The sequence below is a fragment of the Eptatretus burgeri genome, chromosome 1 (genome assembly GCF_056783735.1).
Source record: "Eptatretus burgeri isolate ZD-2024b chromosome 1, Ebu_testis_v1, whole genome shotgun sequence".
Taxonomy (NCBI): domain Eukaryota; kingdom Metazoa; phylum Chordata; class Myxini; order Myxiniformes; family Myxinidae; genus Eptatretus; species Eptatretus burgeri.
The window spans coordinates 94,604,387-94,625,973 of NC_140961.1; the positions used below are offsets into that span (position 1 = coordinate 94,604,387).

A 21,587-nucleotide genomic window follows, 5' to 3' on the forward strand; every position below is an offset into this window, starting at 1 on the left:
TGAACTTCAAGCAAAGAAGCTGCACATACCACTTTTAAAGTCTTTGCTATGACAGTGGGTGTTTGAACCACCATCCTCCCAGACTCAGAGCAGACATTCTAACCATAATGCCACCAAATAGTGGTGGCAAGTTCTTGAACCCTTGATTGGCCTCACCTTGACGGTGCAAATCTGTGTCCATTTTTCACTCCAATGTTACGTACAGGTGAATCAACTATTGCATATTAAAATCACCTGACTGCTCCATCATCATTTGATCCACCTCTTTTGCCCTATGCTAGGATGTCATCATTAATCATCTTAATGAGCGAAGTCGTTGAAGGCATTCATTTACTCAATTAGTTAATCTGCATGCTGGTCATTAAACCATTACTTAATCTGATAATTGTGACATGATTTATTAACCTTAATCTTAATGTTCCAAACAGACCATGTCCATTGGAGGCAATTTGTTCCTTCGTTAAAGCTGCTTAGAAAGTTAAATGGAATGTTTATGTATCTCAACAATGTGTGCTGCCAGCAAGGACAGACAGAGGCCGAGCAAAGAGTTGTCACCATCTTGCACATAGACAACTGCAACTGTGCTTCTTCAATGACAGTTACTCTACATCAAGGTATCTATTCTTGCAAATTGAATTATCATTTTTACCAAATGACTCAAAAAAAATCTTGTCCAATATCTGACAAGCAGTTATTTTGTTTCTTGAAAAATGCCTGATCAGTTTGGTATGCCAAGCAAGTAAACGAAGGAAAAGCAAAAAGGTACTTGCCAGTTACCTCCATGCAAGACAGAGTATGAACATGGAGAGGATGCTCAATAAGGTGTCGACTGAATGCTGAACGCCTATGAGCATAATCAATTGCCAAACTTGTGATCCTATGGGAAAAGGTGAAAAAAGGGAGGAAAAAAATTAATAATCAGGAAGTACGGGAAGGGGTATAGAAAAAAGAAAAACACATGTTAAAAGAAAAATAATCATAAAATTGGAAGGATGCATCATCAGTGTGAAGTTGAGTCTGCAATCAATCATGGAAAAGACTAAAATATTCGAAGAGTGGAGGGTTGAACAATAAAGATGAGAACAATAAAGACCGGCGCATAGCTGCTGCTGATGAAATGGCATTATGCAGACGTGTAATCGTCAACATCTTCGACACTCCAGAAATTCCCCTGCCTTCTTCAGATATCTGTGTGATATAAATGTGGAGTAGCTATGATGCCCTCTCACTCATTCTGCATGCCCAAAACCATATTTAACATATGCTTTCCATATCTTCCAAATTACAAATCTCCAGTTCGTAAGAATTCACATAACATTAAAACAAACTTTCACTATTTTTTTCTTCTCCAGGTTCTTTATGTGCGTTTCACTTTTACCAGGGGCAGGTGGAGCGAGGGTTCATCCTCCCAGTGCTCACCAATATAGCAGGAGTTCCACGAAGTTCTATTTCGGCTGTTGGAAGTTGCCTCGTTCCCAGCTTGTTCTTGAGTCTTCGAAGATGTAGACTCTGCTCAACTCCCAAATCGACCCCAAAATCAGCCCCTTTATCATCTTTACTCCACATTCCCCTGTGACCAAATCCAGTCTCCACATAAAACAAAGAAATTCCTTTGGTTCCCTGGTCAGGGGAGGTGGAAAGAAAAATGGATAAAAAGAGACTATAACAAAAGCAGATGATAAATGACAGCAACTTATGCATCAATTGAGGATAATCTACAAGGTTTTTTTACATGAAATAAAAAAAAATTAATATTCTGACATTTCTTTCCCTAATCTAATCCAACAAAAATTCAACTCAAGAGATTATCTGTTCCTGCTTCACTGGGGAAACTGCTGCCTGCCCACCAATGTGATGTGAAAATCGTGTGAAGAATTCAACATTGTATGCAATGTTTGTCTGATGTTATCAACAAAAGTCATGTCTGGTGTTGTCTCAGGTTTGTGCGTGATTTGTGTGACAACACTTCCATGAGTCTTCGACTCTTTTAATAAATACAAAACCAGATATACCATGCAATTTTTCCTTCTCCAAATGTAATCCCAAAATTAAAGCTAAAACTTTCAAATTAGAGACAAAATCAGATACAACTCGAGAGTTCATAGAACATGATACCCCAGCAGTGTTTAAGTGTATACAGGAGGGCCTTGCCATTCACGGGGGTTACGTTCTTGAAAATCGCCAAATGAGTATATTAGAGGGACAGCGCAGGTCGGACTGTTTGAAGACAAAGTGAGAGAGGCGAGATTGAGATGGTTTGGACATGTGCTCAGGAGGGAAGCGGAGTATATCGGGAGAAGGATGTTGAAGATGGAGCCGCCAGGCAGGAGGAGAAGAGGAAGGCCAAAGAAGAGGTTCATGGATACGGTGAGGGCGGACATGCGGGTGGTTGGAGTGTCAATGGAAGATGTGGAGGATAGAGCGAAATGGAGACGGTTGATCCGCTGTGGCGACCCCTAACGGGAGCGAGCCGAAAGAAGAAGAAGAAGAAGACGTTCTTGAAAATCACCGTGAATCGCAAAAACGCAAACTTAAGGGGTAATGGGGAAAATAGAATTTGGGAATTCAACTTTAAAATTTGTCCAAACTGGACCCTTAATTAACATGTTTGTGGATTGTTTTTGTGCTATTTATTTTCATGAATTTGAGTTATTCAGAACATAAAATAAAGTGTTATTTTCCTGTTTTGAAAGAACATAAAATAAAGTTTTTTTTGTTGTTATTATTATTATTATTATTATTATTTAATGTGCAACCTGTGACTGCTGGTTGCACCATTGCTCAGAGCACAGCTGTGCCGTTGATGCAGTAAGCTGGTACTCATTTTGCCGATCTCAGAAGAATGACAGGCTGAAACAACCCACCTGGTGTTATTTAATGGCACGACAGGGGCTGAACTCAAGATCTTAAGCCAGCCACATATGCCGTTAAGGCAACACCCTGCTTATTTTCCTGTATGAAGAAGATAAAGTGAAGTTTATTTTGAGTTATTAAGATCATGAAACTTACCTTTAATAATGATGATGATGAAGACGACAAACTTGATCCAATAATGTGATGGCGACGTTTATGATGGCGATGCTAAAGACGCGTTTATGGAGATGACGATTTGTGTCCTTTATGACATCTATAAAAACAGTTAGCTTCCTGTTTAGAAAGATTTTCAATTTTGTTTGATTTCCAGATGAGCAGACAGGGTAAAAAATATTACCTACTCCTCTCTGCATGTGTGCGATTGGAACGAATTCAGAGCCAATATACGGTAAAACGGCAGACATATTTTGAACATGAATCGGGACATGAATAGAAAGACAATTAAACATATGATTTAAATAAGTTGTTCCTCGATCATAAACTGACGATCATAAATTGATAAGACAGAAAGACGGACAAAAACCAATTGCTTAACCCCGCTTTCCGCTTCACTTGTGCAGAAATAATGTGAAAATACACTTTTTTTTTAATCAATAAAACATGTTTAAACCATCACAAATAAATCGCAGCTGGCTAAAATAGAGCTCCACTGTCATATTATGGCAGAGAGTTAAAAAAAAAAAGTTTTGAAACAAAAAATGCATTGAAATTCGTTTGAGAATGAATAAATTTGAAAGCAGTGGCTTTTCAAAGTAAAAATTTTTCAAAATCAGCAAATATACAACCGAGTGAAGGTTCATGATATTACTACATCCCCTAGAACACCAATGTGTCTCACGAGTAACGTCATCCATAATGTGGAGTATGACATACCCGAAAAGGAAAAACCTTTTTTTTTTTAAATACTTCCAATTACTATTTAAGTTTAAATAAAAAACATTCTTAGTATGTTAATAATGATTGAAGGTGCATTCCAAAATCATTTATAGGCATTATCTATATCTTCGCTGCACTAATATAGACACATATCACACTATTCTTCGACATCTTGTGTTATTTTCAGGTTCTGGCCTCTGCACAATTTGTGATGTGAAGGAACATATTACTGCCTGAAAAAATTAAGAAATCACAAGTTATAAACACCGTATATAAAGTGAGTCACTATAATCCATTATCTGGGCATCCTATACCCGACAGTGTATAAAGGGTTAGCCTTTAAACACTAATGTGGGTATAAGATGCCCAGACCATGCTATATAACATAAACCAGGAAAGGGAGCTTGGTGACTTACCCTCTCTCAGTAATTCTGCCCATGCACTGAAAGTATACGGAGTCCCAAGCTCTGACTCACGGGGTAACCTCGTGGAGAATCGAGCTGTTCACTTTGTGCGGGTACCTCATACCCCACGTTGGCAGGGTTATAGTTACAGACATTCATCTTGCTCTACATCTGCACCAGAGTCCAGTCCTTTTGTGCCAAAATTCATCCAACTGGACATGTCGCTTGGACAGGTACTTTGTAAGCACGAGCACATTCACCATAAGCAGTGTTTTGAAGATAAGCAGACCACAAATGAAGACTGTTGCCAAGCTGTATTATTTTATCATCTTACACTGGTACATGCTTCAACTAATTACAAAGTACTGGGCTGTGGTACACATGTGCATGGTTCCACTAAAGAAAAAGTGAATATTCTCCAAAGGTGGATCCATTATATTGTTGCAGTTCTGCGAAGCCGGCACCACTCCAAGGCAATAGGACCCAACATATAGCGATCCCGAGACAGTTATTTCGTTCGTATTCGTCTTGTTAGCCCTTTCCACATGTCTAGTGGGTAAATGGGACAAGATGCAATGCGTAGAGCTTTTAGTTAGGTCTTCAACCCCTTGTTGTTTCATCTGTTTCAACCCCATTTCTTTCACACACAACCCCCTTCACACATGCATGCACGTCAGGCCAGTAATGCCAACTGCAGAACATCAAGCAGGCACAGCAACTCAGCTCATTTGCATACGCGTGCCATTTCCCTATTCAAACGGCGTGCCATAAACCAACCGACACCTCATCTCAGACCCTCACCATAATTCTCATAACGCCTCCCCAAATTCCCCACAACCTACGCTCGACCCTCTTGCTACAATCACCTCATCCACTTCAGTCTCCTCACCAAAACAGCCTCAACCATTCCCAATGCTTCAACGCCTTCACCACGAACGCCACAGTGCTTCCTCGACCTCACAACAACCGCTACAAACCGCCCCAATCACAGTTATCTCCATGGATGCTCACTACAGTCTCTGGGATGCCGGGGGAATGAAGGATATTACAAGGCGGGTACTGCGGCATGTAACTCGAAGTGCAAATATGTGCTGGAGCGAGTTCAATGATGTCTGGGTGGCCCGACCGTTCCGCTAAATAACAACACTCAAACGGAGTTCAGCACACATTCATGGCAGGAGAGCACTCCTGAAAACCCTCAGCCAATGTAAATTACGGAGCTCTGTCAGTCAGACGGTGAGGCTGGAGAGTAACTGAAGCCATTTTTGGCTCTGGAGCCTGGCAGGGTGTGCCCACTGCTCGGGGTGACATCTACGCATCAATGGGAATGCACGGAAATGCCCACAGCACCTTTTGCTCCACTTCCTGGCTCCTCCTCCTCCTCCACTCTGGGTTCTATAAAAAGAGAGCAAATCCGAGTCAGTGGGTCTCTTTCGTCCAGAGGTTTTGTCAAGCTGAGCATCATCCGAGCTGAGAAGGCAGTGCAACCAAGCGAGGCGAGCAGCGTTTGCCGGGTCGTGATGTGGCGGGTCATCACCGAGTCAGCGACGCTCGGCTTCCACGACGTTCCACAGTCATCCTCGTTAACCATACACATACAGATTTTTTTACATGTGCCCTGTTAAGCTCTTTCTCTCACACTTCTTCTTTCCCATCTGAATGTCTCATCCACTGTGGATGCACAAACTAATTAGACTAAACTAAAAGAGCAACAATTACCAATTCTTACCTCACACTGCACATTTTGCACCTCCCACTCACACGCCGTAAACACCCCAGTTTTCTTCCCTCCTCACCCTCCAAAGCGATTGAGTTGCGTAGGTCCGCCAACCACGCCAGGTACAAGGGGATCGTCTTCACCTCAACTGCTTCTCTTCTTTCTGAACTCCAGCTTCTGTGTGTGTGTGTGTGTGTGTGTGTGTGTGTGTGTGTGTGTGTGTGTGTGTGTGTGTGTGTGTGTGTGTGTGTGTGTGTGTGTGTGTGTGACATAAGTTAAGATTGTTGAAGTTATTATCGGGTTAATTCTGCTCTGTGTATTCTGCCTTTGAAAATAATAGTTGCATTTATTTTGCCACACCCACAGATCCCTTTGCTTTTCCTGCAGTACATTTTGTGAATAAACACTTTACTATGCCACGTGACTTTCCTCACCCTTGCTTTTAATAAATTGCTTTTGTTATAAATAAACTCAGCCCGTTTTCATCTTTTCCTTCATTGGTCCAACATGGTCCGCACATTAGCTTAGCCGGGAAGTTACACCCCAATAATTTCTTATTAGCCAGCACACACTCACTGGATCGCTTGGCAGTAATCTGAGTGTGCGCTGAGGGCACGAGACCCCAATTGATTCGGCCATCCAAAGGGAAGGTATCACGTGAAGTCGTGTAACCCTGCCCATATTGGCAGTGCCAATTGGCATTTGTGGTTGCTTATCAACTTGCCAGTGTACGGAATTGTCTGTGCCTGGTGGCCTAAGGACCGGTTCGAGAGGAACCCGAGTACTTCCCCTCGTGGCAAGCCTCGAACCCTGAGTCCGCAACAATATCATCCGAAGGATCAAACAGCATGGCAAACATCGCTGCTTGGTAAAGGAGCTCATGGTTAACTTGGAGAGGAGAGCCACCTATTTTTATATTTTTATATGTAGAAGAAGCAGTTCATACAGCTATTGTTCCTTGCAGCACTGCAATGGAGAACGTGCATCTTAGGTTGAGAAATTCTCACAAGTGAATTGCCATAAGATGGCGAGTTTTCTTCGGGGTCATCCACATATTACTCTTTCAAAACAATAACAATTTCTGCTCACACCCTCACCTTCCCAAAATTCCCCATCCATATGCTCTCCAAATTTGTATGTCCTCCACCTGCCCACACTTTTGCCTATCATCCTCCATCCTTTTTCACCCACCAGAACAATGACACCACTACTACAAGGACTGGTAGAGTGGCACCCTATCCTATGCATGAGGGCATGTTGAAAAGTAATGACATCGTTTTTCTCCAAAACAGGACATGATGTCACAACAGGACATTTCCCCCAAGTAAATATCCTTCACCAACAGTCAACTTTTCCTTTACTGGAACCGTGTACATTTTACCAGCATGAGAACTAGTTAAATACTCTCCCTAACAATTTCTGACGACATCCAAACAATACGAGTCATTCACCAATTTTGTAGTTTACAATTGTGGAAGTAGATTTGGTATACAGTGGTCTGCAGAAGTATTCACCCCCCCAACGTTTTCATATTTTGATGCTGCATGAGCATATTTCATGATGCTTTAAAATCAAACTTTACATATATATATATATATATATATATATATATATATATATATATATATATATATATATATATATATATATATATATATAGTTACAAATTTGGAATTCGATTGCACACAACATACAGGTTCCTTTAGTCAGCTTTGTCGATAAGTGCTTGTTCCCTAGATAGCTCACCTTCCATTGTTTAAATGTTCAGAAATCGATTAGATGTGTTGCGGATGGATTTAATAGTTAGGGAACGAACAATGGAGACATCCCTCCCCCTCTTCTGCGAAGAGCAAGAAGAATCCTGCCGTCCCGTGACTCATGATGTCAACAACTCCCTCCCACCCGTGGCTGAGCGGGGTATGGAGCACGAGGGCATGAGTCATGAGTCACGCCGGGAGCTGGGGAAGGGCGGGAGAAGGATAAGAGGAGATCTTTTCTTTGTTCGTGTTTTGGGAGTTGAGTAGTAAGCTTTTTGCTTCGGCAGAGAGTAGTCATTCAGCAGACCGTCGGGTCCTGCTTGGCTTGCGTTAGGGTTGAGGCCTTCGGAAGCTTTTTGCTTCGGCTGGCTCGGTGAGCTTCGGCTGAGGCCTGGCTCGGGAGGAGGCTTTTTGCTTTGGTGGTTCAGTGAGCTTCAGCTTCTGCTTGGCACGGGAGAGCTTTTTGCTTCAAGCTGCTTTGCTTGGAAGAGAGTTGAGCTGGTCGCTCGGCTCGAGCTGCGAGTGGTAGCTTCTTCTTCTTCTTCTTCTTCTTGGTTCGTGGAGCTCTTTGTTCTCCATTTTGGTTCCCGGCTTGGTGCGACTCATTGACCTTTTCTTGGAGGTGGTTCCTTGGGGGAAACGGTGCATCGACGGGAAGGATTGGCGCATCGACGGGAAGGATCGGTGCCTCGTCTCACCAGCACGTGTTGAGAAGCGCGGGAAGATTCACGGGAGCTCGTGAAGGATCGCAGCTCATGGCAATTGGATCCAGCTCGCTCTCGCTGGAGCTCGGGTCCGAACAACTTGAAGGCCACACGAGGTGGAGAGGTTTGAGATAGGCTCTGGGTTTCAGCTCACCTGTCCTCCGAGCTGGAGCTCGTTATTAAAGGCCTCTGCCACCATTTCTTGGGTGTGTGTGTGTGTGTGTGTGTGTGTGTGTGTGTGTGTGTGTGTGTGTGTGTGTGTGTGTGTGTGTGTGTGTGCGTGCGTACGTGTGTCCGTGGGCCCGTCTAATATGTGGGAAATTGTTAAGTGCTTTGTGTGCTGTAAATGTTTGCATTGCATTTCGTATAGACGGTCGTAGTTCTTTTGTCGTGCTTTTGTTGCTTCTATAATTGCATACGTGTTTTGCCTTGTTTAATTTCATACGTGCTTTATTATAATAAATGTCCTTGTGTGAAAGTAAACCTGTTCGTTGCGTCCATTCCCTCATTGAACTGAGGTATTGAGGTCGGAATAAATAGTTGGTTTCTTAATAGCCGGTAAAGTGATCGGGTCCAACGGGAATGCGCGATAATATCCCGCTCGGTATCCAAAAAGGAAGCGAGCTGCTTAAGCGGCTATATATATATATATATATATATATATATATATATATATATATATATATATATATATATATATATATATATATATATATATATATATATATATATATATATATATATATATATATATTGTTGTGGTTACCAAATTCGCAAACCACCATTCAGGTCCCTTAGGTGAGGTATCTCGGTAAGTACATGTGTAGTTAGGTCCAAACCCGTTGTCTAGTGGGAATACATGTCATTTATGCGTGCTGCGACTCTACAGGATAGCCGTTTTTCTTTTACTATCTTTATTTTGGACCAACCGCCATGATTACCACCACAACCACAACATCAACCACCAACCACAACGCCGCTTCACCACAACCGCCACGACCTTCCCGTCACACCTCGCAACCGTAGCATCGCCACCGTTCTTGCCCCGCTGTGGGTACCGGTGTTGGACTCGTGCAGAGCGCGCGTCGAACAGCGTGTACAAAATCACGGATTTTGTGCTTCAAAAACGGATCAAAAACGACACACGCCCACTTTTTGCCGTCCAATCGGTGAGCGAGGGGCGATTTGGCCCCGCCTCCAGGACGATCGATATATGCAAATTTGTGGATCAAAAGCCTTCACGCCCACTTTTTCTCGGGCCAATGGGGAGCGAGGTGAAAGGTCAAAGGGAGGGGGTCAAAGGCGAAGCTACGGGGGATAAAAGGACCGTGTTCGTCAGTCAGAGTGTGTGGAAGTCTGGAGCCCGAAGCCTGCAGTAGCTGGAGAAGCTGAAGAGAGTCGAACGAGGAGAGCCCAAAGAAGAGTCCAGGGTGGAGAGTCCAGAGGCGGAGAGGCGGCAGCGGCGAAGGCAGACGAGGGGGTGCTCGCGACGGTGCCGGGAGCTGCACGCCCGAGGAAGGCCGGCAGCGCGACCTGGCCGAGGTGGAGACGCACACCAGGGATAATAAAGATCCTCTATACCCCGAGCATCAGCAACCCCCTCCTGTTTCCCCCCGCGCTGAGATTGTGCGACCAAGGGGGCCCCTTTCCCACCCCCTGCCAGACACTGTCCGCGAGGCCCGCGGAGTGAGGCGCCATCGCCGCTCCACGTCTCATCACCAGACGGGTAGGCGCGACCCGGTCTCGGCCTCAGGCCCGCCTCATTCTTGGGGGTATTCTTTTCCTTGGTTTTGGGTATGTGTTGTCGGCGCCGTCTGTGAAGTAGAATTGTATAAGTGTTGCCGTGTGCTCGGTAGTCGGTATTAGCTCTGCATTGTCTTCGCTTTTATATTTGCTTTTTGTGTAAATGGCATTGTGTTTTCGCTTGTATATTTGCTTTTTGTGTAAATGGAATTGTGTTTTTTTTGTGTGCTTTTGGTGGAATTGAATATGTGTGCTTCCCGTGTGCCGCGAATAAATGTGCTTTATTATTGAACTGTTCTCCCGCTTCGCTTCGTCTTTTTCTCCCATTGAATCCTCATCTTGCTTCACGTAAAGGGTTGGTAGTGGGCTGAATACTCCCGATAATTAATCGAACCGTCGAGGTCGACGATAACACCGCTCGGTTATTCTGATAGTACGGAACGGGTCGCTTAAGTGGCCCGTGTCCGAAGTCGACCTGCGGCGAGGTGCGATCGCCCGGTCTACCCTCCGCGTGGGTACTTAGGTAGGTCGACCCGGCGAGCAACCCTATCCCACGCGGGGGCTGATTGGCTCGATCGCGGTGAGACCGAAAGGTCCACCCGTGACTGGTTCCCGGCGTTAGTCCGAGAGGGTCACGACTGGATTGTCCGTCCGGTGGGCGACGTGCTGCGATTCAAGTTGCGTGGCCGTCAGCACGCCGGCGGGCGCGAATACCGCAACAATATATATATATATATATATATATATATATATATATATATATATATATATATATATATATATATATATATACATATATATATATATATATATTGTTATGGAAATGGCCCTTAGTATGCTATTAAATATAGAATTAGCCCAGATCTCAATTAAATGCATGTTTAGCCAGGTTGTTCGGTAATTTGACGTTACATGTGTGTCGGGAGGTGTCACAGGATGTTATTTGTTTGTGCAGTGGTAGTATATGAGAGCTTCTTCTTCTTCCTTCCCCTCTCCGGACGAGGCCCTGCCCAGTCGGCTGAGAGGGGGAGTGGCCAGACAAGAAAAGTACAAAACTGCAGTCGGCTTTGAGGTGAGCCAGCGCCAGAAAAGAGGAAGTGAAACTGGAGAAGTACAAAACTGCAGTCGGCTTTGAGGACAGCCAGCACCAGAAAAGAGGAAGTGAAACTGGAGAAGTACAAAAACTGCAATCAGTTTTGAGGCGTGCTCAGGCTTCGAGGTGAGCAAGCGAAGGAAAGACAGTGGTGATTCTGCAGAGAGAGAAATTGAACCTGGGCGCGCCGGGTATGCCTTCTGTGGCCTGGAGATGCGAGCCAGGGCCGAAGGAAAGGCAGGGAAAGGACTGCATGAGGTCTGTCTGCAGTCGGCTGGATGAGAGACGATTGGTGGGGGTCGTGATATGCTGTGTAGAGGACGGCTGTGTCTGTCTGCGATCTGCTTCGTGAAGGAGGCCTAGTGAACAGGTCAGGCCTGGACTTGTATGCTGGACCTTGTGAAAAGCCAGCTGGAGCATACCACCGTGAATCTTTCGCTCTGGTGCAGCCGAACTCGTGGGGTCTGAACGCGCGAGAATGCATGAGGTCTGTGACAAAGGAGGACTAGCGCCATTTTTGACACGCAGCGTGCTCGAGCTTGGGGCTCGAATCCGTGGACATCGGCTTGTTACGAGCCACATTCATGCTTTTGACACTTTCCTCTCGTCCATGAAACATCACCAAGTACTCTGTCTTGACTGCATGCTGTCCATCTCTTGTTTGCATGTCGTTTAAGGCTTATCTCATTAGAGTTCCCTTCGAAACCCATAATCCATAGCCCCCGAGTTAAGAACGGGTTATAGATTAATTAAAACATTGTCGTGAATGTTTTGCTTGTGTCATGTTCCTCGCTGTCTCTCTCTGGAGACTCTCGTATGAAGTTGCCGCTTTGAATTAATTTGTGCCATGTCAAGGAAGGATCTGCTCGATTTGGATATAAAAACGAAAATGGTTACAGACTGGTAGACTCCACTCGGTCTCTGACAAAACCAGTCTGTAATCCGGGGATATTCCCCCAGCTGGCAAGGTACAGGTGTAATTTGGTATCGTGGTTCGAGACGCGTAACCCGAGAACTGTGCCGAACCAGCCGGCGTTATAACCCCGGAGACTGCGGTGGTGAGGGTGGCGCCGAATCTGTACTATTTGGCTCTCAAGATTCGGGAGCGACCCCCCCCCCCCCACCCCCGGATCCGTAACAATATACATACATACATACATACACATATACATATACAGGGTAGCCCGAAAGTTACTTTACCCCTGATAAATTTCTCGCACTTCCCTCCGTCCTTTCCCCTCTGCCCTCGCCCCTCACCCGCTTTGTATGCGGAAACACTGACTCAGAAGAATGATGGAGCACATACAGATACAATGACAAATTAATTATTGTAAGTACTGTGCAATAAAACCTGCATATTAAAAGAGTTCAAGAACATTGCTTCACTGGGAAGGGGTAAAGTGACTTTCAGGCCACCCTGTATATATATATATATATATATATATATATATATATATATATATATATATATCTATATCTATATCTATATATATCTATATCTATATCTATATCTATATCTATATATATATATATATATATATATATATATATATATATCTATATCTATATCTATATCTATATCTATATATATATATATATCTATATCTATATCTATATATATCTATATCTATATCTATATCTATATCTATATATATATAGTTGTGAATTCGCGCCCACCGGCGTGCGATCGGCCGCTCGACTCGAATGGCGGCCGCCTCGCCCACTGGAACGGACAATTCAGTCGTGACCCTCTCGGACCAACGCCGGGAGCTAGTCACGGGTGGGGGTTTAACCTCACCATGATTGTGCCAATTGCCCACCCGCGCAGGATAGGGTCGTTCGCCAAATTCGATCTACCCAAGTACCTGCGTGAATGGTCGACCGGGGATCGCACCTCGCCGTAGGTCGAATCCGGACACGGGCCGCTTGGGCGGCCCGTTCCGTGCTATCGGGATAACCGAGCGGTGTTAACGCCGACCTGGATGGTTCAGATTAATTACCGGGCATATTAAGCCCACTACGAACCCTTTACGTGAAGCAGGATGGAGGGTCAATAAAGAAAAGACGAAGCGAAATGGGAAAACAGTTCACACAATGCACATTTATTACGCGACACACGGAAAGCACACATATACAGCCAAACAGTCAAAATGCACATGTAGCAGTAAAAACAAAAGAAACAATGACGCAGAGTTACTACCGACTACGCGCACACATGGCAACACTTATACAGTTCTACTTTACAGACGGCACCAACACACATTTACTCAAAAGCAAAGGAAAGAAGCCACCCTCATAGACAAGGGGCAGACGGGCCTGTAGGCCAATATGCGCGCGTGACCTGAAGGAGCGGCCAGGTCCGCGAGACCGGGGGGTCCTACCCGCGTCTTCGTGACGCGTTGGCGGACGTGCCGCAGATGTGGCCGCGTGGCTGTGCCCCGACTCCGTGCTCCTTGGCGGGTTTCGTTGGCACGACGTTTGGAGTGGGGTGGGAACGGGGCCCCCTTTTTGCGTTATCTCAGCGCGGGGGAAAGGGGGAATTGTTGATGCCCTGGGGGAGGAGAATGGCTGGCTGGCTTTGGTCCCGCGACGAGTGATCTCACACCGCGACGTCGTCGCCGACCGCCGTCCTTCTCGCCTCGGACCCGAGCTCCTTTGCCTCTTCCCGCAACTCTCCTCAGCCGACTGCAGAACCCAACTCGATGCCTTCGCAACCCGACTCCACTCTCTGCCACACCGATGACTCGACTCACTCTGCCCTGCCAACAAACACTGCTACTGCCACACTCTGCCCTGCCGACGCACACTGCTACTGCCACACTCTGCCACGATTTGCCTTGCGCTCGCTGTTTTATAGGCCTGCAGGAGAAAACAATATGCAAATATCCGGATCAGGATGACCTCGGGGGCGGAGCCACGCTCCCCAATTGGACGGAGGAAAAGTGGGCGTTAACCTCCCCTGATCCTAGAATTTGCATATATCGATTTCACACAGACGCGCCTGGAGACGGGGCCAAGCCGCTCCGCACTTGCTAATTGGACGGATCAGAAGTGGGCGTGTATCATTCGTGATCAGACTTCTCCTCGGAAAGGCCGCACTTTGTACCCGCGGCTCAGCGCGCGCCCTGTACGAGTCCAGGATCGGTGCGGGAAAGGCCGCAGAAGGAGAGGTGCAGGTGGCGGAGGGTTTATTGTGGCGGTGATGGCCATGGCGACGCTTGGAATGGCGGTGATGCGATGTTTGCGGGAGCGAGTTGTGAAGGTAAAGGTCGTGGCTGTTGGCGTTGTTGTTGTCTGAGGGTTGGAGCGTGGTTGTAGTTGGTGACGATGGCTGGCATGGTGGTTAAGGTGGTTGTTGTGTGATGGCGGTTGAGACGTGGTTGGTTCAAAATAAAGATAGAACAGAAAAACGGCTATCTCAAAGCGTCGCAGCCCGAATGAATCACATTTATTCCCTCGAAACAACGGGTTTGGGGCTAACTACACATGTACTTAGAGTTTTCTCACCTACGGGCCCTTCATGGTGTAATGCGAATTTCCACAGCCGTAACAATAGATATAAACATATGGAGCCTTCACAAACTAAACCAAAGTGATAATGCTAAAAAATGCAGATAAAATATGAATAAGTTACATTGACAGAGAAAATCAGATGATTCTCAGTTGCATAAGTATTCAAACCCTTTGACTCATTAACCCTAAATCTCTCCAGGAGCAAATTATTTGTTTGAAAGGTTAAAAATATAGGTTTCACCTGTATATAATTAATCAGTGGTTTAAATTAAAAATTAAACTCCCCCACTTATCTGAGTTTCAAGGGGCATCTTACCTGGGTAACAAAAAAGGAAAACAGGAAGGCCAAAGATCTTTCCAAAGAGGTCAGATGTAAAGTGGTGAAGAAGCATCATTCAGGATAGGGTTATAAGAACATTTCAGTCACTCATTATCCCTTTGAGTATGGTGAAATCCATCATTAGGAAGTGGAAGAGATATGATACCACCCAGACTCTACCCAGATGAGGTCACCCATCCAAACTCAGCAGCTGAGCAAACAGGAAACTGTTTTGGGATGCCACTGTAAAACCAACAATGACTTTGAAAGATCTGCAAGGCTCTAAGTTTGAGATGTGGGTCAGTGTTCAATCACCAATATCCAGCTCCCTTGACAAAGCTGCCTCTATGGTCAGCTGAAAAGAAAAGCCATTCCTGAAAAAGGTCGGATGGAGTTTGCGAAGAAGCATCTTAATGATATAGCACGCATTTGAAGAAACGTTTTGTGGTCAGATGAGACAAAAATTTCACTTTTTGGTCTAAATTCAGTGTTGCGTCTTACACAAGCGTAACACTGCACATCACCCAGTCAACACCATCCCTACTGTCAATCATGGTGGTGGCAGCATCATATCTTGGGGCTGCTTTTCATCAGCATGGACTGGCAAGCTTGTCAAGATAGAAGGGACAATGGATGGTGCAAAGTACAGGAGAATCCTTGATGAAAACCTACTTGAATAAGTCAAGCTTCTGAAATTGGATTGGAGATTCATATTTTAGTAGGACAATGATCTGAAGCACAAAACTAAAGCCACACTGGAGTTGTTGAATAAGAAGAAAATAAATGGTCTTGAGTGGCCCAGTCAAGGTCCTGACATGAACCCAATTGAACATTTATGGCGACACTTGAAGATTGCAGTCCATCGACGATCCCCATCAAACTTGGCAGAACCAGAGCAATTTTCACATGAAGAATGGGTAAAGATTTCACCATCTCACTGTGCAAAGCTGGTAGAGACCTATCCAAAAAGACTCGTAGCAGTCATTGCTGCAAAAGGTGCTTCCACCAAGTACTGACCGAAGGGGCTGAACACTCTTACAACTCGTGAATTTTGATTTGTACTTGTTTTTTTGCAGATATTCCAGACATGTAACCTCCTCCAACTATAACAATGCTGAGTTTGATCTCTTCAGTTATGAATTAAAAAGTTAATTTGGAAAACAAAAAAATTCTGCATTATTTGTAATTCATCTAAATGTGTCATTATTGGTCGGGGGTGAATACTTTTGCAGGCCACTGTAAGCAAAATACAACAAAATTAAATACAAGTGATTTATTTAGATATCGAACAATGGTGGAAGCTGCCCTGGTGGTGACGCAGATGCTAAAACCCATATATAATCATGGCTTTAATCTTAAAAACACTGGAAAGTTACAACAACAAAGAACATGTTCAAATGGTCACATGGTCTCTTTGTCTTTTCCAACATTATTTAAGCTTAAGTCACATTAGTGATTTGTCAATTTTCATGAATGCAGGATGTCCAAAGGGGTGAAAAAAAAAAAATCCTCTTCTATTGACTAATCTCTGGGACCACTCGAAATACATATGTCCTTCTCTCTTCTAAACCACTAAATGCCACATTTGTAGCTTCAACATCCTTTCATCATCGCCTCAGTCCAAGCATTGTCATCCAATTTAGCCACGATTATCTGTATAGAAAAGGAACCTTCCATACGTGCAAGCATGCTCCAGACCCCCCCAATACCTTTAGACCCTTTGACATCCCGTAGACCCCTTAAAGACGCAAAGACCATTTAGAACCTTAAGACCCCCCAAGATCCATAAAAAACCCTAACACTCCCCCCCCCCCCCCCAAGACCCTTTTAAGAACCCTAACAGCCCTGACTACCCCCAATGCCTTTAAGACACCAAGATCCCAAGACCTTTTAGACACCCAAGACCCTTTAACACCCCTAAGTCCCCCTAAAATCCCAATACCCTTAAGACCCCCAATATTCTTAAGACCCCTCAAGACCTCTAATAACCCTTAAGAGAAAAATAATTGCAAAATATTCAACCCCTACAGACCCCTAAGACCCCGTTCACATTTAAGACCCTTTTGACACTTAAGACACCTTTAGACCCCTTTAGACATGTTGGACAGTTTGGACCCTTGACCATTTCGAGCTTTAGTCCACTTCATAGATTAACCCCTTGGACCCTAACTATGATTGGAACATACCGTTTCAACCTTTAAAGTTTAAAGTTTAGACCTTCAGACCATGTAGAAGCTTTTAGGCACACACCAAGCAAGCCCTCTAATCTCCTTGCAAAACACAAACTATACTTTTTTCTCAGAAAGTAATGTGCAAACTCGACCCACCCAGAGGGTGGGTGCTCTGCTAGTAATAATAAAAAGCAACAAAATGCATAAAAGAAACATGTCAATGGTCAATCATCCCTCTCCCCATTTCACCGATGTCACGTTGTCTCCTTCATCCTGAATTCGAGCCAAAACCAACGTCATGTTAGCATCACTGGCTGAACAGAAATGCTTGTCACCATAAAGGCTGAATGAGCCACTGTTTGCATCCTTCTTGGCTATGGTCTCTGTCGCACCAGCTGCAGACAAAAAAAAATATTTAAAAGTTAAATGAAAAAATTGATGTTCTTCCAATAATATTCAAATCTTCTCTTCGATAATCTCTGCTTTACCCTGATCAGCAACCACTGCAACAAACTAAGAAAGAAAAAGGTGAAATTGTAAAATAGTCAACCAAAAAATTATAAAAGCAACAAATACTTGCAGTTTGAGAGAATGATATTCATCAATAGATATTTGGCAAATGTAAAAATACAAGAACTGTATAATCGAAAAAAAAATAGAGAATGGTGAATAAAACAAAAACAAAAGCCTTCAGTGCCAAAAGCCTTTTTAAAAAGGGAATGGATTCATCCAAACCTTCAATCAGAGAATGGTCTTCAGTCACCAAGAAGATCCTGAATTTACAATAATGTACACAGGGTTTACTGAAAGAGAAAAACAACTTATCTCTATTTCCCTCACCCACATCAGAGCCACCACGCCTCTCTGTCATCCATTGGCCAGAAGTCCAAAAGTGGGTGGGGTCTCTAGAAGTCAAGTGTTCAAGGGCCACAGCGAGCTCACCTTTTGCCTTTATGTCCTGCAAGTGTAGATATAATTACCGCGGTTTTGGTTAATACACGGCCGTGATTTATACACCGGAAAATACGGTACATACTGTTATGTTTGTGGGGTAGATGGAGGAATTTCATTGAAAAGGTAGGATTGTTCAGTGTAGCATGGTCCGTGGATGGACAGGAGACATCTCGATGTAAATCAAGTTGGAAAAACTGTTCGCTGAAGATCGTTTTGTGTCACTACACGGGGGTGGTGCTATGTTAACCCGCTCGGGTTGAAGGCTAGTTTCTCCCAGTATGTGATTGCCCTCTGTGACCTTTTTCTACATTTTTGCATTTACAAGACCGGAAATAACCTTGACGCATGATTAAGGGTGAAAACACGTGTGGAGGTCAGGTCTCAATTACTTTGACGCATGATTAAGGGTGAAAACACGTGTGCAGGTCAGGTCTCAATTACCTAGACGCATGATTAAGGATGAAAAACACATGTGGAGGAATTTCAAAATATATGTCTTTCCCACATTCTCTTCAATCGCATTCTTTCCTCCTGGGATTCAAGACAGCAGTTCACCACCATCTCAAAACATCCCCCATCCAAAACAATGATCTTTTCTGCCCTTAACAACCCTCCCCATGACCACCTATTTCCAAGTTTCCAGTTTTTCTTTCCTGAAAGTTTGTGTCTGTATCCTTCTTGTTCACACCGTGTCCTTCCCAAGCTCTCATTCTTCACCACATCCCTTATTTCTCAAAGTCTCCCTCGATTTTATCCCTCATCCCTGCTGTTGGTGCGTTTCCCCCACCTCACTTTCTACTGTTGCTTTTGTTCTGTTACATCCTGATCCATTCTATGTTCCAGTTCCTCCACAAGCTTCAATATTGCATACAAAAAAAAAAAATAATCAAAACAATACCATTCAGTCATGTCACTAAGTTATCTTAAATAATAATTAATACATTTGAACGTTAATGATTTGTGGTAGTGAATAAACACTCCTGCTCTGTAGTAATCTCTGACACCAAAGGTGGCAAGCCTTTCTCTTGGAACAAAATTTTACTCACTTTCAATACAGCAGCTGCTCCATCACTCATGGCAATAGGACAAGTGAAAAGTCCAGAAGAAGGAGAAAACAGGTAGAGTTTGGCAGCTTGATGCACACGGCTGCTCTCACGCACACATCATATGCAAACCCAGCACAATAGTCACACTAATTGATGAGTGAAGTGTCTCGACACATGATAACCCAAAACAATTCTCACCTCCAATCTCCATGCTTTCTCTCATAAGGAGCAGACACCAAGCCTTCTCTGGCAGACATTTTTCGAAGCAAACTCCAACCAGGGGAGATGAGCAAGAAGTCTCGTCTTCCTCGCTCTGCAAAGTCTGCTCTCCTGCCTTTTGCTCCTCCAAACCCTCCATTTGATAGCAACATGGGCCCCCAGGTCTCACAGGAGCGACCCAGCCCATCAATTTGCTCTTTCACAAGGTGTGAGAAGCGAGATAGGTCAGCTGTGACATCTGTATGGGTCTGAGTGAAATAATATTACGTGAGTAACTTCCTTTTTTTTGGCCTCAGCTAGAATTTTCACCTTGAGTAACTTGACTCTTTTTCTACCTTTCCCATCATCACCATTCAAGGGAGGAACAAATGGGAGGAGGGGGATAAGTAAAGTGTGAAAAATAAAATAGAGAAAAGGAAGAAAAGGGTTAAAACAAGGAGATAGGCAAAGTGTTGAAAGAAGGGGAATGTTGGGAATATTTGGAATAACAGGTGTAGGGAGGAGGGAAGTGAGATTTTGAGTTTTTTTTTTAATCTAGGCTCATGGATGAGCGAGGAGACAGATGACAAAATGACAACATACAGATGGTGGGGCCACAGTTGGACGCAAACAAGGCAATGGACAAATAAGAAAGAGTAGAGAATTTTGGCAAAAAAAAAATACTTTTTGGTTTCCTGAAGGATGGAAAACTGGATTATCACGATATTTGGGTTTTATATGCATAGGGGGCATGATTGTCTTCAATTTGGTACCATCTGTGCATATATAAGAGTAAATATTAGTTAGTGCCTGTATGTAAAATTTATCAAATTTTGAAATGTCACGAATCGTGTACACGACGAGCCACATGAATATGCTCACAATTCAGTTCTTGAAACCTTCAGAGAATGACGATAACTGGGAATTTCTAGTCCCCAAAGGTTCCCTCGAGCCAAATAAATGGGTTTAAGGTATAAACACTGGGAATTGCAATTTAAGCCACTTTATTGAAGTTGGTTCCTCCACTATAATGGAAAAATGTCAAATTAAAACATGAATTTAACATCCATCAGGGCACAGTACTTGCATATTCCTTTGCTGTGGTGTTAGTTCAACACCATATAAACAGCAGAATTCCATGTAAATGGCTCCATCCTCTCTACAAAAAAAAATCAAGGATGGTGTTTATCGATATTGGAAAAAAAAACGCTTTTACTCAACATTGTTGCAAAAACACAATGTTGGTGTCTGTGAGTATAGTTTGTGTCTAATCACTATTAAAAAAAATGAAGTACAACAGCTTGCCTTCAGTGACTTTCCAAGCTTTGGAATGGTGTCTGTTAACATTAATCAATGCAGATTTTTGGAGCAAGGCCCTTTATGTATGCAAATGACCGCAGTCCTTGCTATCGTGACAAATGCTACGAAACATTATCAGGTAAAGATCCCAAACACAACATTATTTATCCTACTTGTTTTTGTAGATTCCTCATGAGATAGCCTTGAAGCAAGGGGTCTGTGCTGTAAGGATCAGGAAGTTCAGGTTCATCTTGGTAGAATGATGAAGGGAAAGTAGAGGAATATGAAGTACAAGCATTTGGAATCCCCGACACCCTTCTTCGGAGAAGGGGATGTAAATGAGAAATGTGTTTCAACATTGGAGAAGCTGTGAGAAAAACAGAAACTGGAATTAGGGTTATCATGGTGAATACAATATGTTATACTGTGCTGCAAAACTGCAGGTTCGTGTTTCGATTCGTGTTCTAGTGTTCAAAATATACAATTAAATTGCAATTAAGTAGTTCCTCGACCAAAGACAGACGACTGTAGAGACAGACAAACAGACAAAGTAAACCAACTGCTTTTCCCAACTTTTTGCCTTAACAAAACACAAAAACCGGCTGGGCCAAACTCCACCAAACTTTGCATTCGCAGAGGGAACAGGTATTAGGAGTCGATGGGCACATTATGGATGGGAAGTCAAAAAGTACTGTTACAGTTGTGGGGGGCGGGGGGGGTGAGGGGAATTATACATTCCAATCGAACAGATAGAATGGAATGGTCCGTGTACGAGGAGCTAGCCCATCTTGATGTAACAAGTAGGACACGTCAGCTTCAGGATTATTTTGTTTGTGCACCATACAGGGGATGGTGCATGATGGTAATTAATTAGGCGTTATGGTTAAGGAAATTGAATGTATAACCCCATTGTAAACAT

General features: G+C 43.8%; 1 protein-coding gene across 6 annotated transcripts in view; it reads right to left on the bottom strand.

Annotated features, from left to right (window-relative positions):
• Positions 1 to 21,587, bottom strand: part of LOC147034979 (acyl-CoA dehydrogenase family member 11-like) — a 58,433-nt gene that overhangs the window by 22,032 nt on the left and 14,814 nt on the right. For 5 of the 6 annotated variants that reach the window (XR_015060881.1, XM_085891851.1, XM_085891870.1 and 2 more), the window contains exons 2-10: positions 20,842 to 21,035; positions 19,370 to 19,638; positions 19,172 to 19,271; positions 18,016 to 18,129; positions 17,660 to 17,684; positions 17,421 to 17,566; positions 1,420 to 1,620; positions 1,094 to 1,188; positions 778 to 877 (exon numbers count right to left, since the gene is read on the bottom strand). Coding sequence is in view for 5 of the 6 variants with exons in the window: in XM_085891851.1 (XP_085747977.1) it covers positions 778 to 877; positions 1,094 to 1,188; positions 1,420 to 1,620; positions 17,421 to 17,566; positions 17,660 to 17,684; positions 18,016 to 18,129; positions 19,172 to 19,271; positions 19,370 to 19,638; positions 20,842 to 21,027 (1,236 nt within the window). In the remaining variant the exon portion in view is untranslated. Of the gene's footprint in view, positions 1 to 777; positions 878 to 1,093; positions 1,189 to 1,419; positions 1,621 to 17,420; positions 17,567 to 17,659; positions 17,685 to 18,011; positions 18,130 to 19,171; positions 19,272 to 19,369; positions 19,639 to 20,841; positions 21,036 to 21,587 lie in introns of all 6 variants that reach the window. The other variant, XM_085891859.1, reaches the window with a different exon arrangement.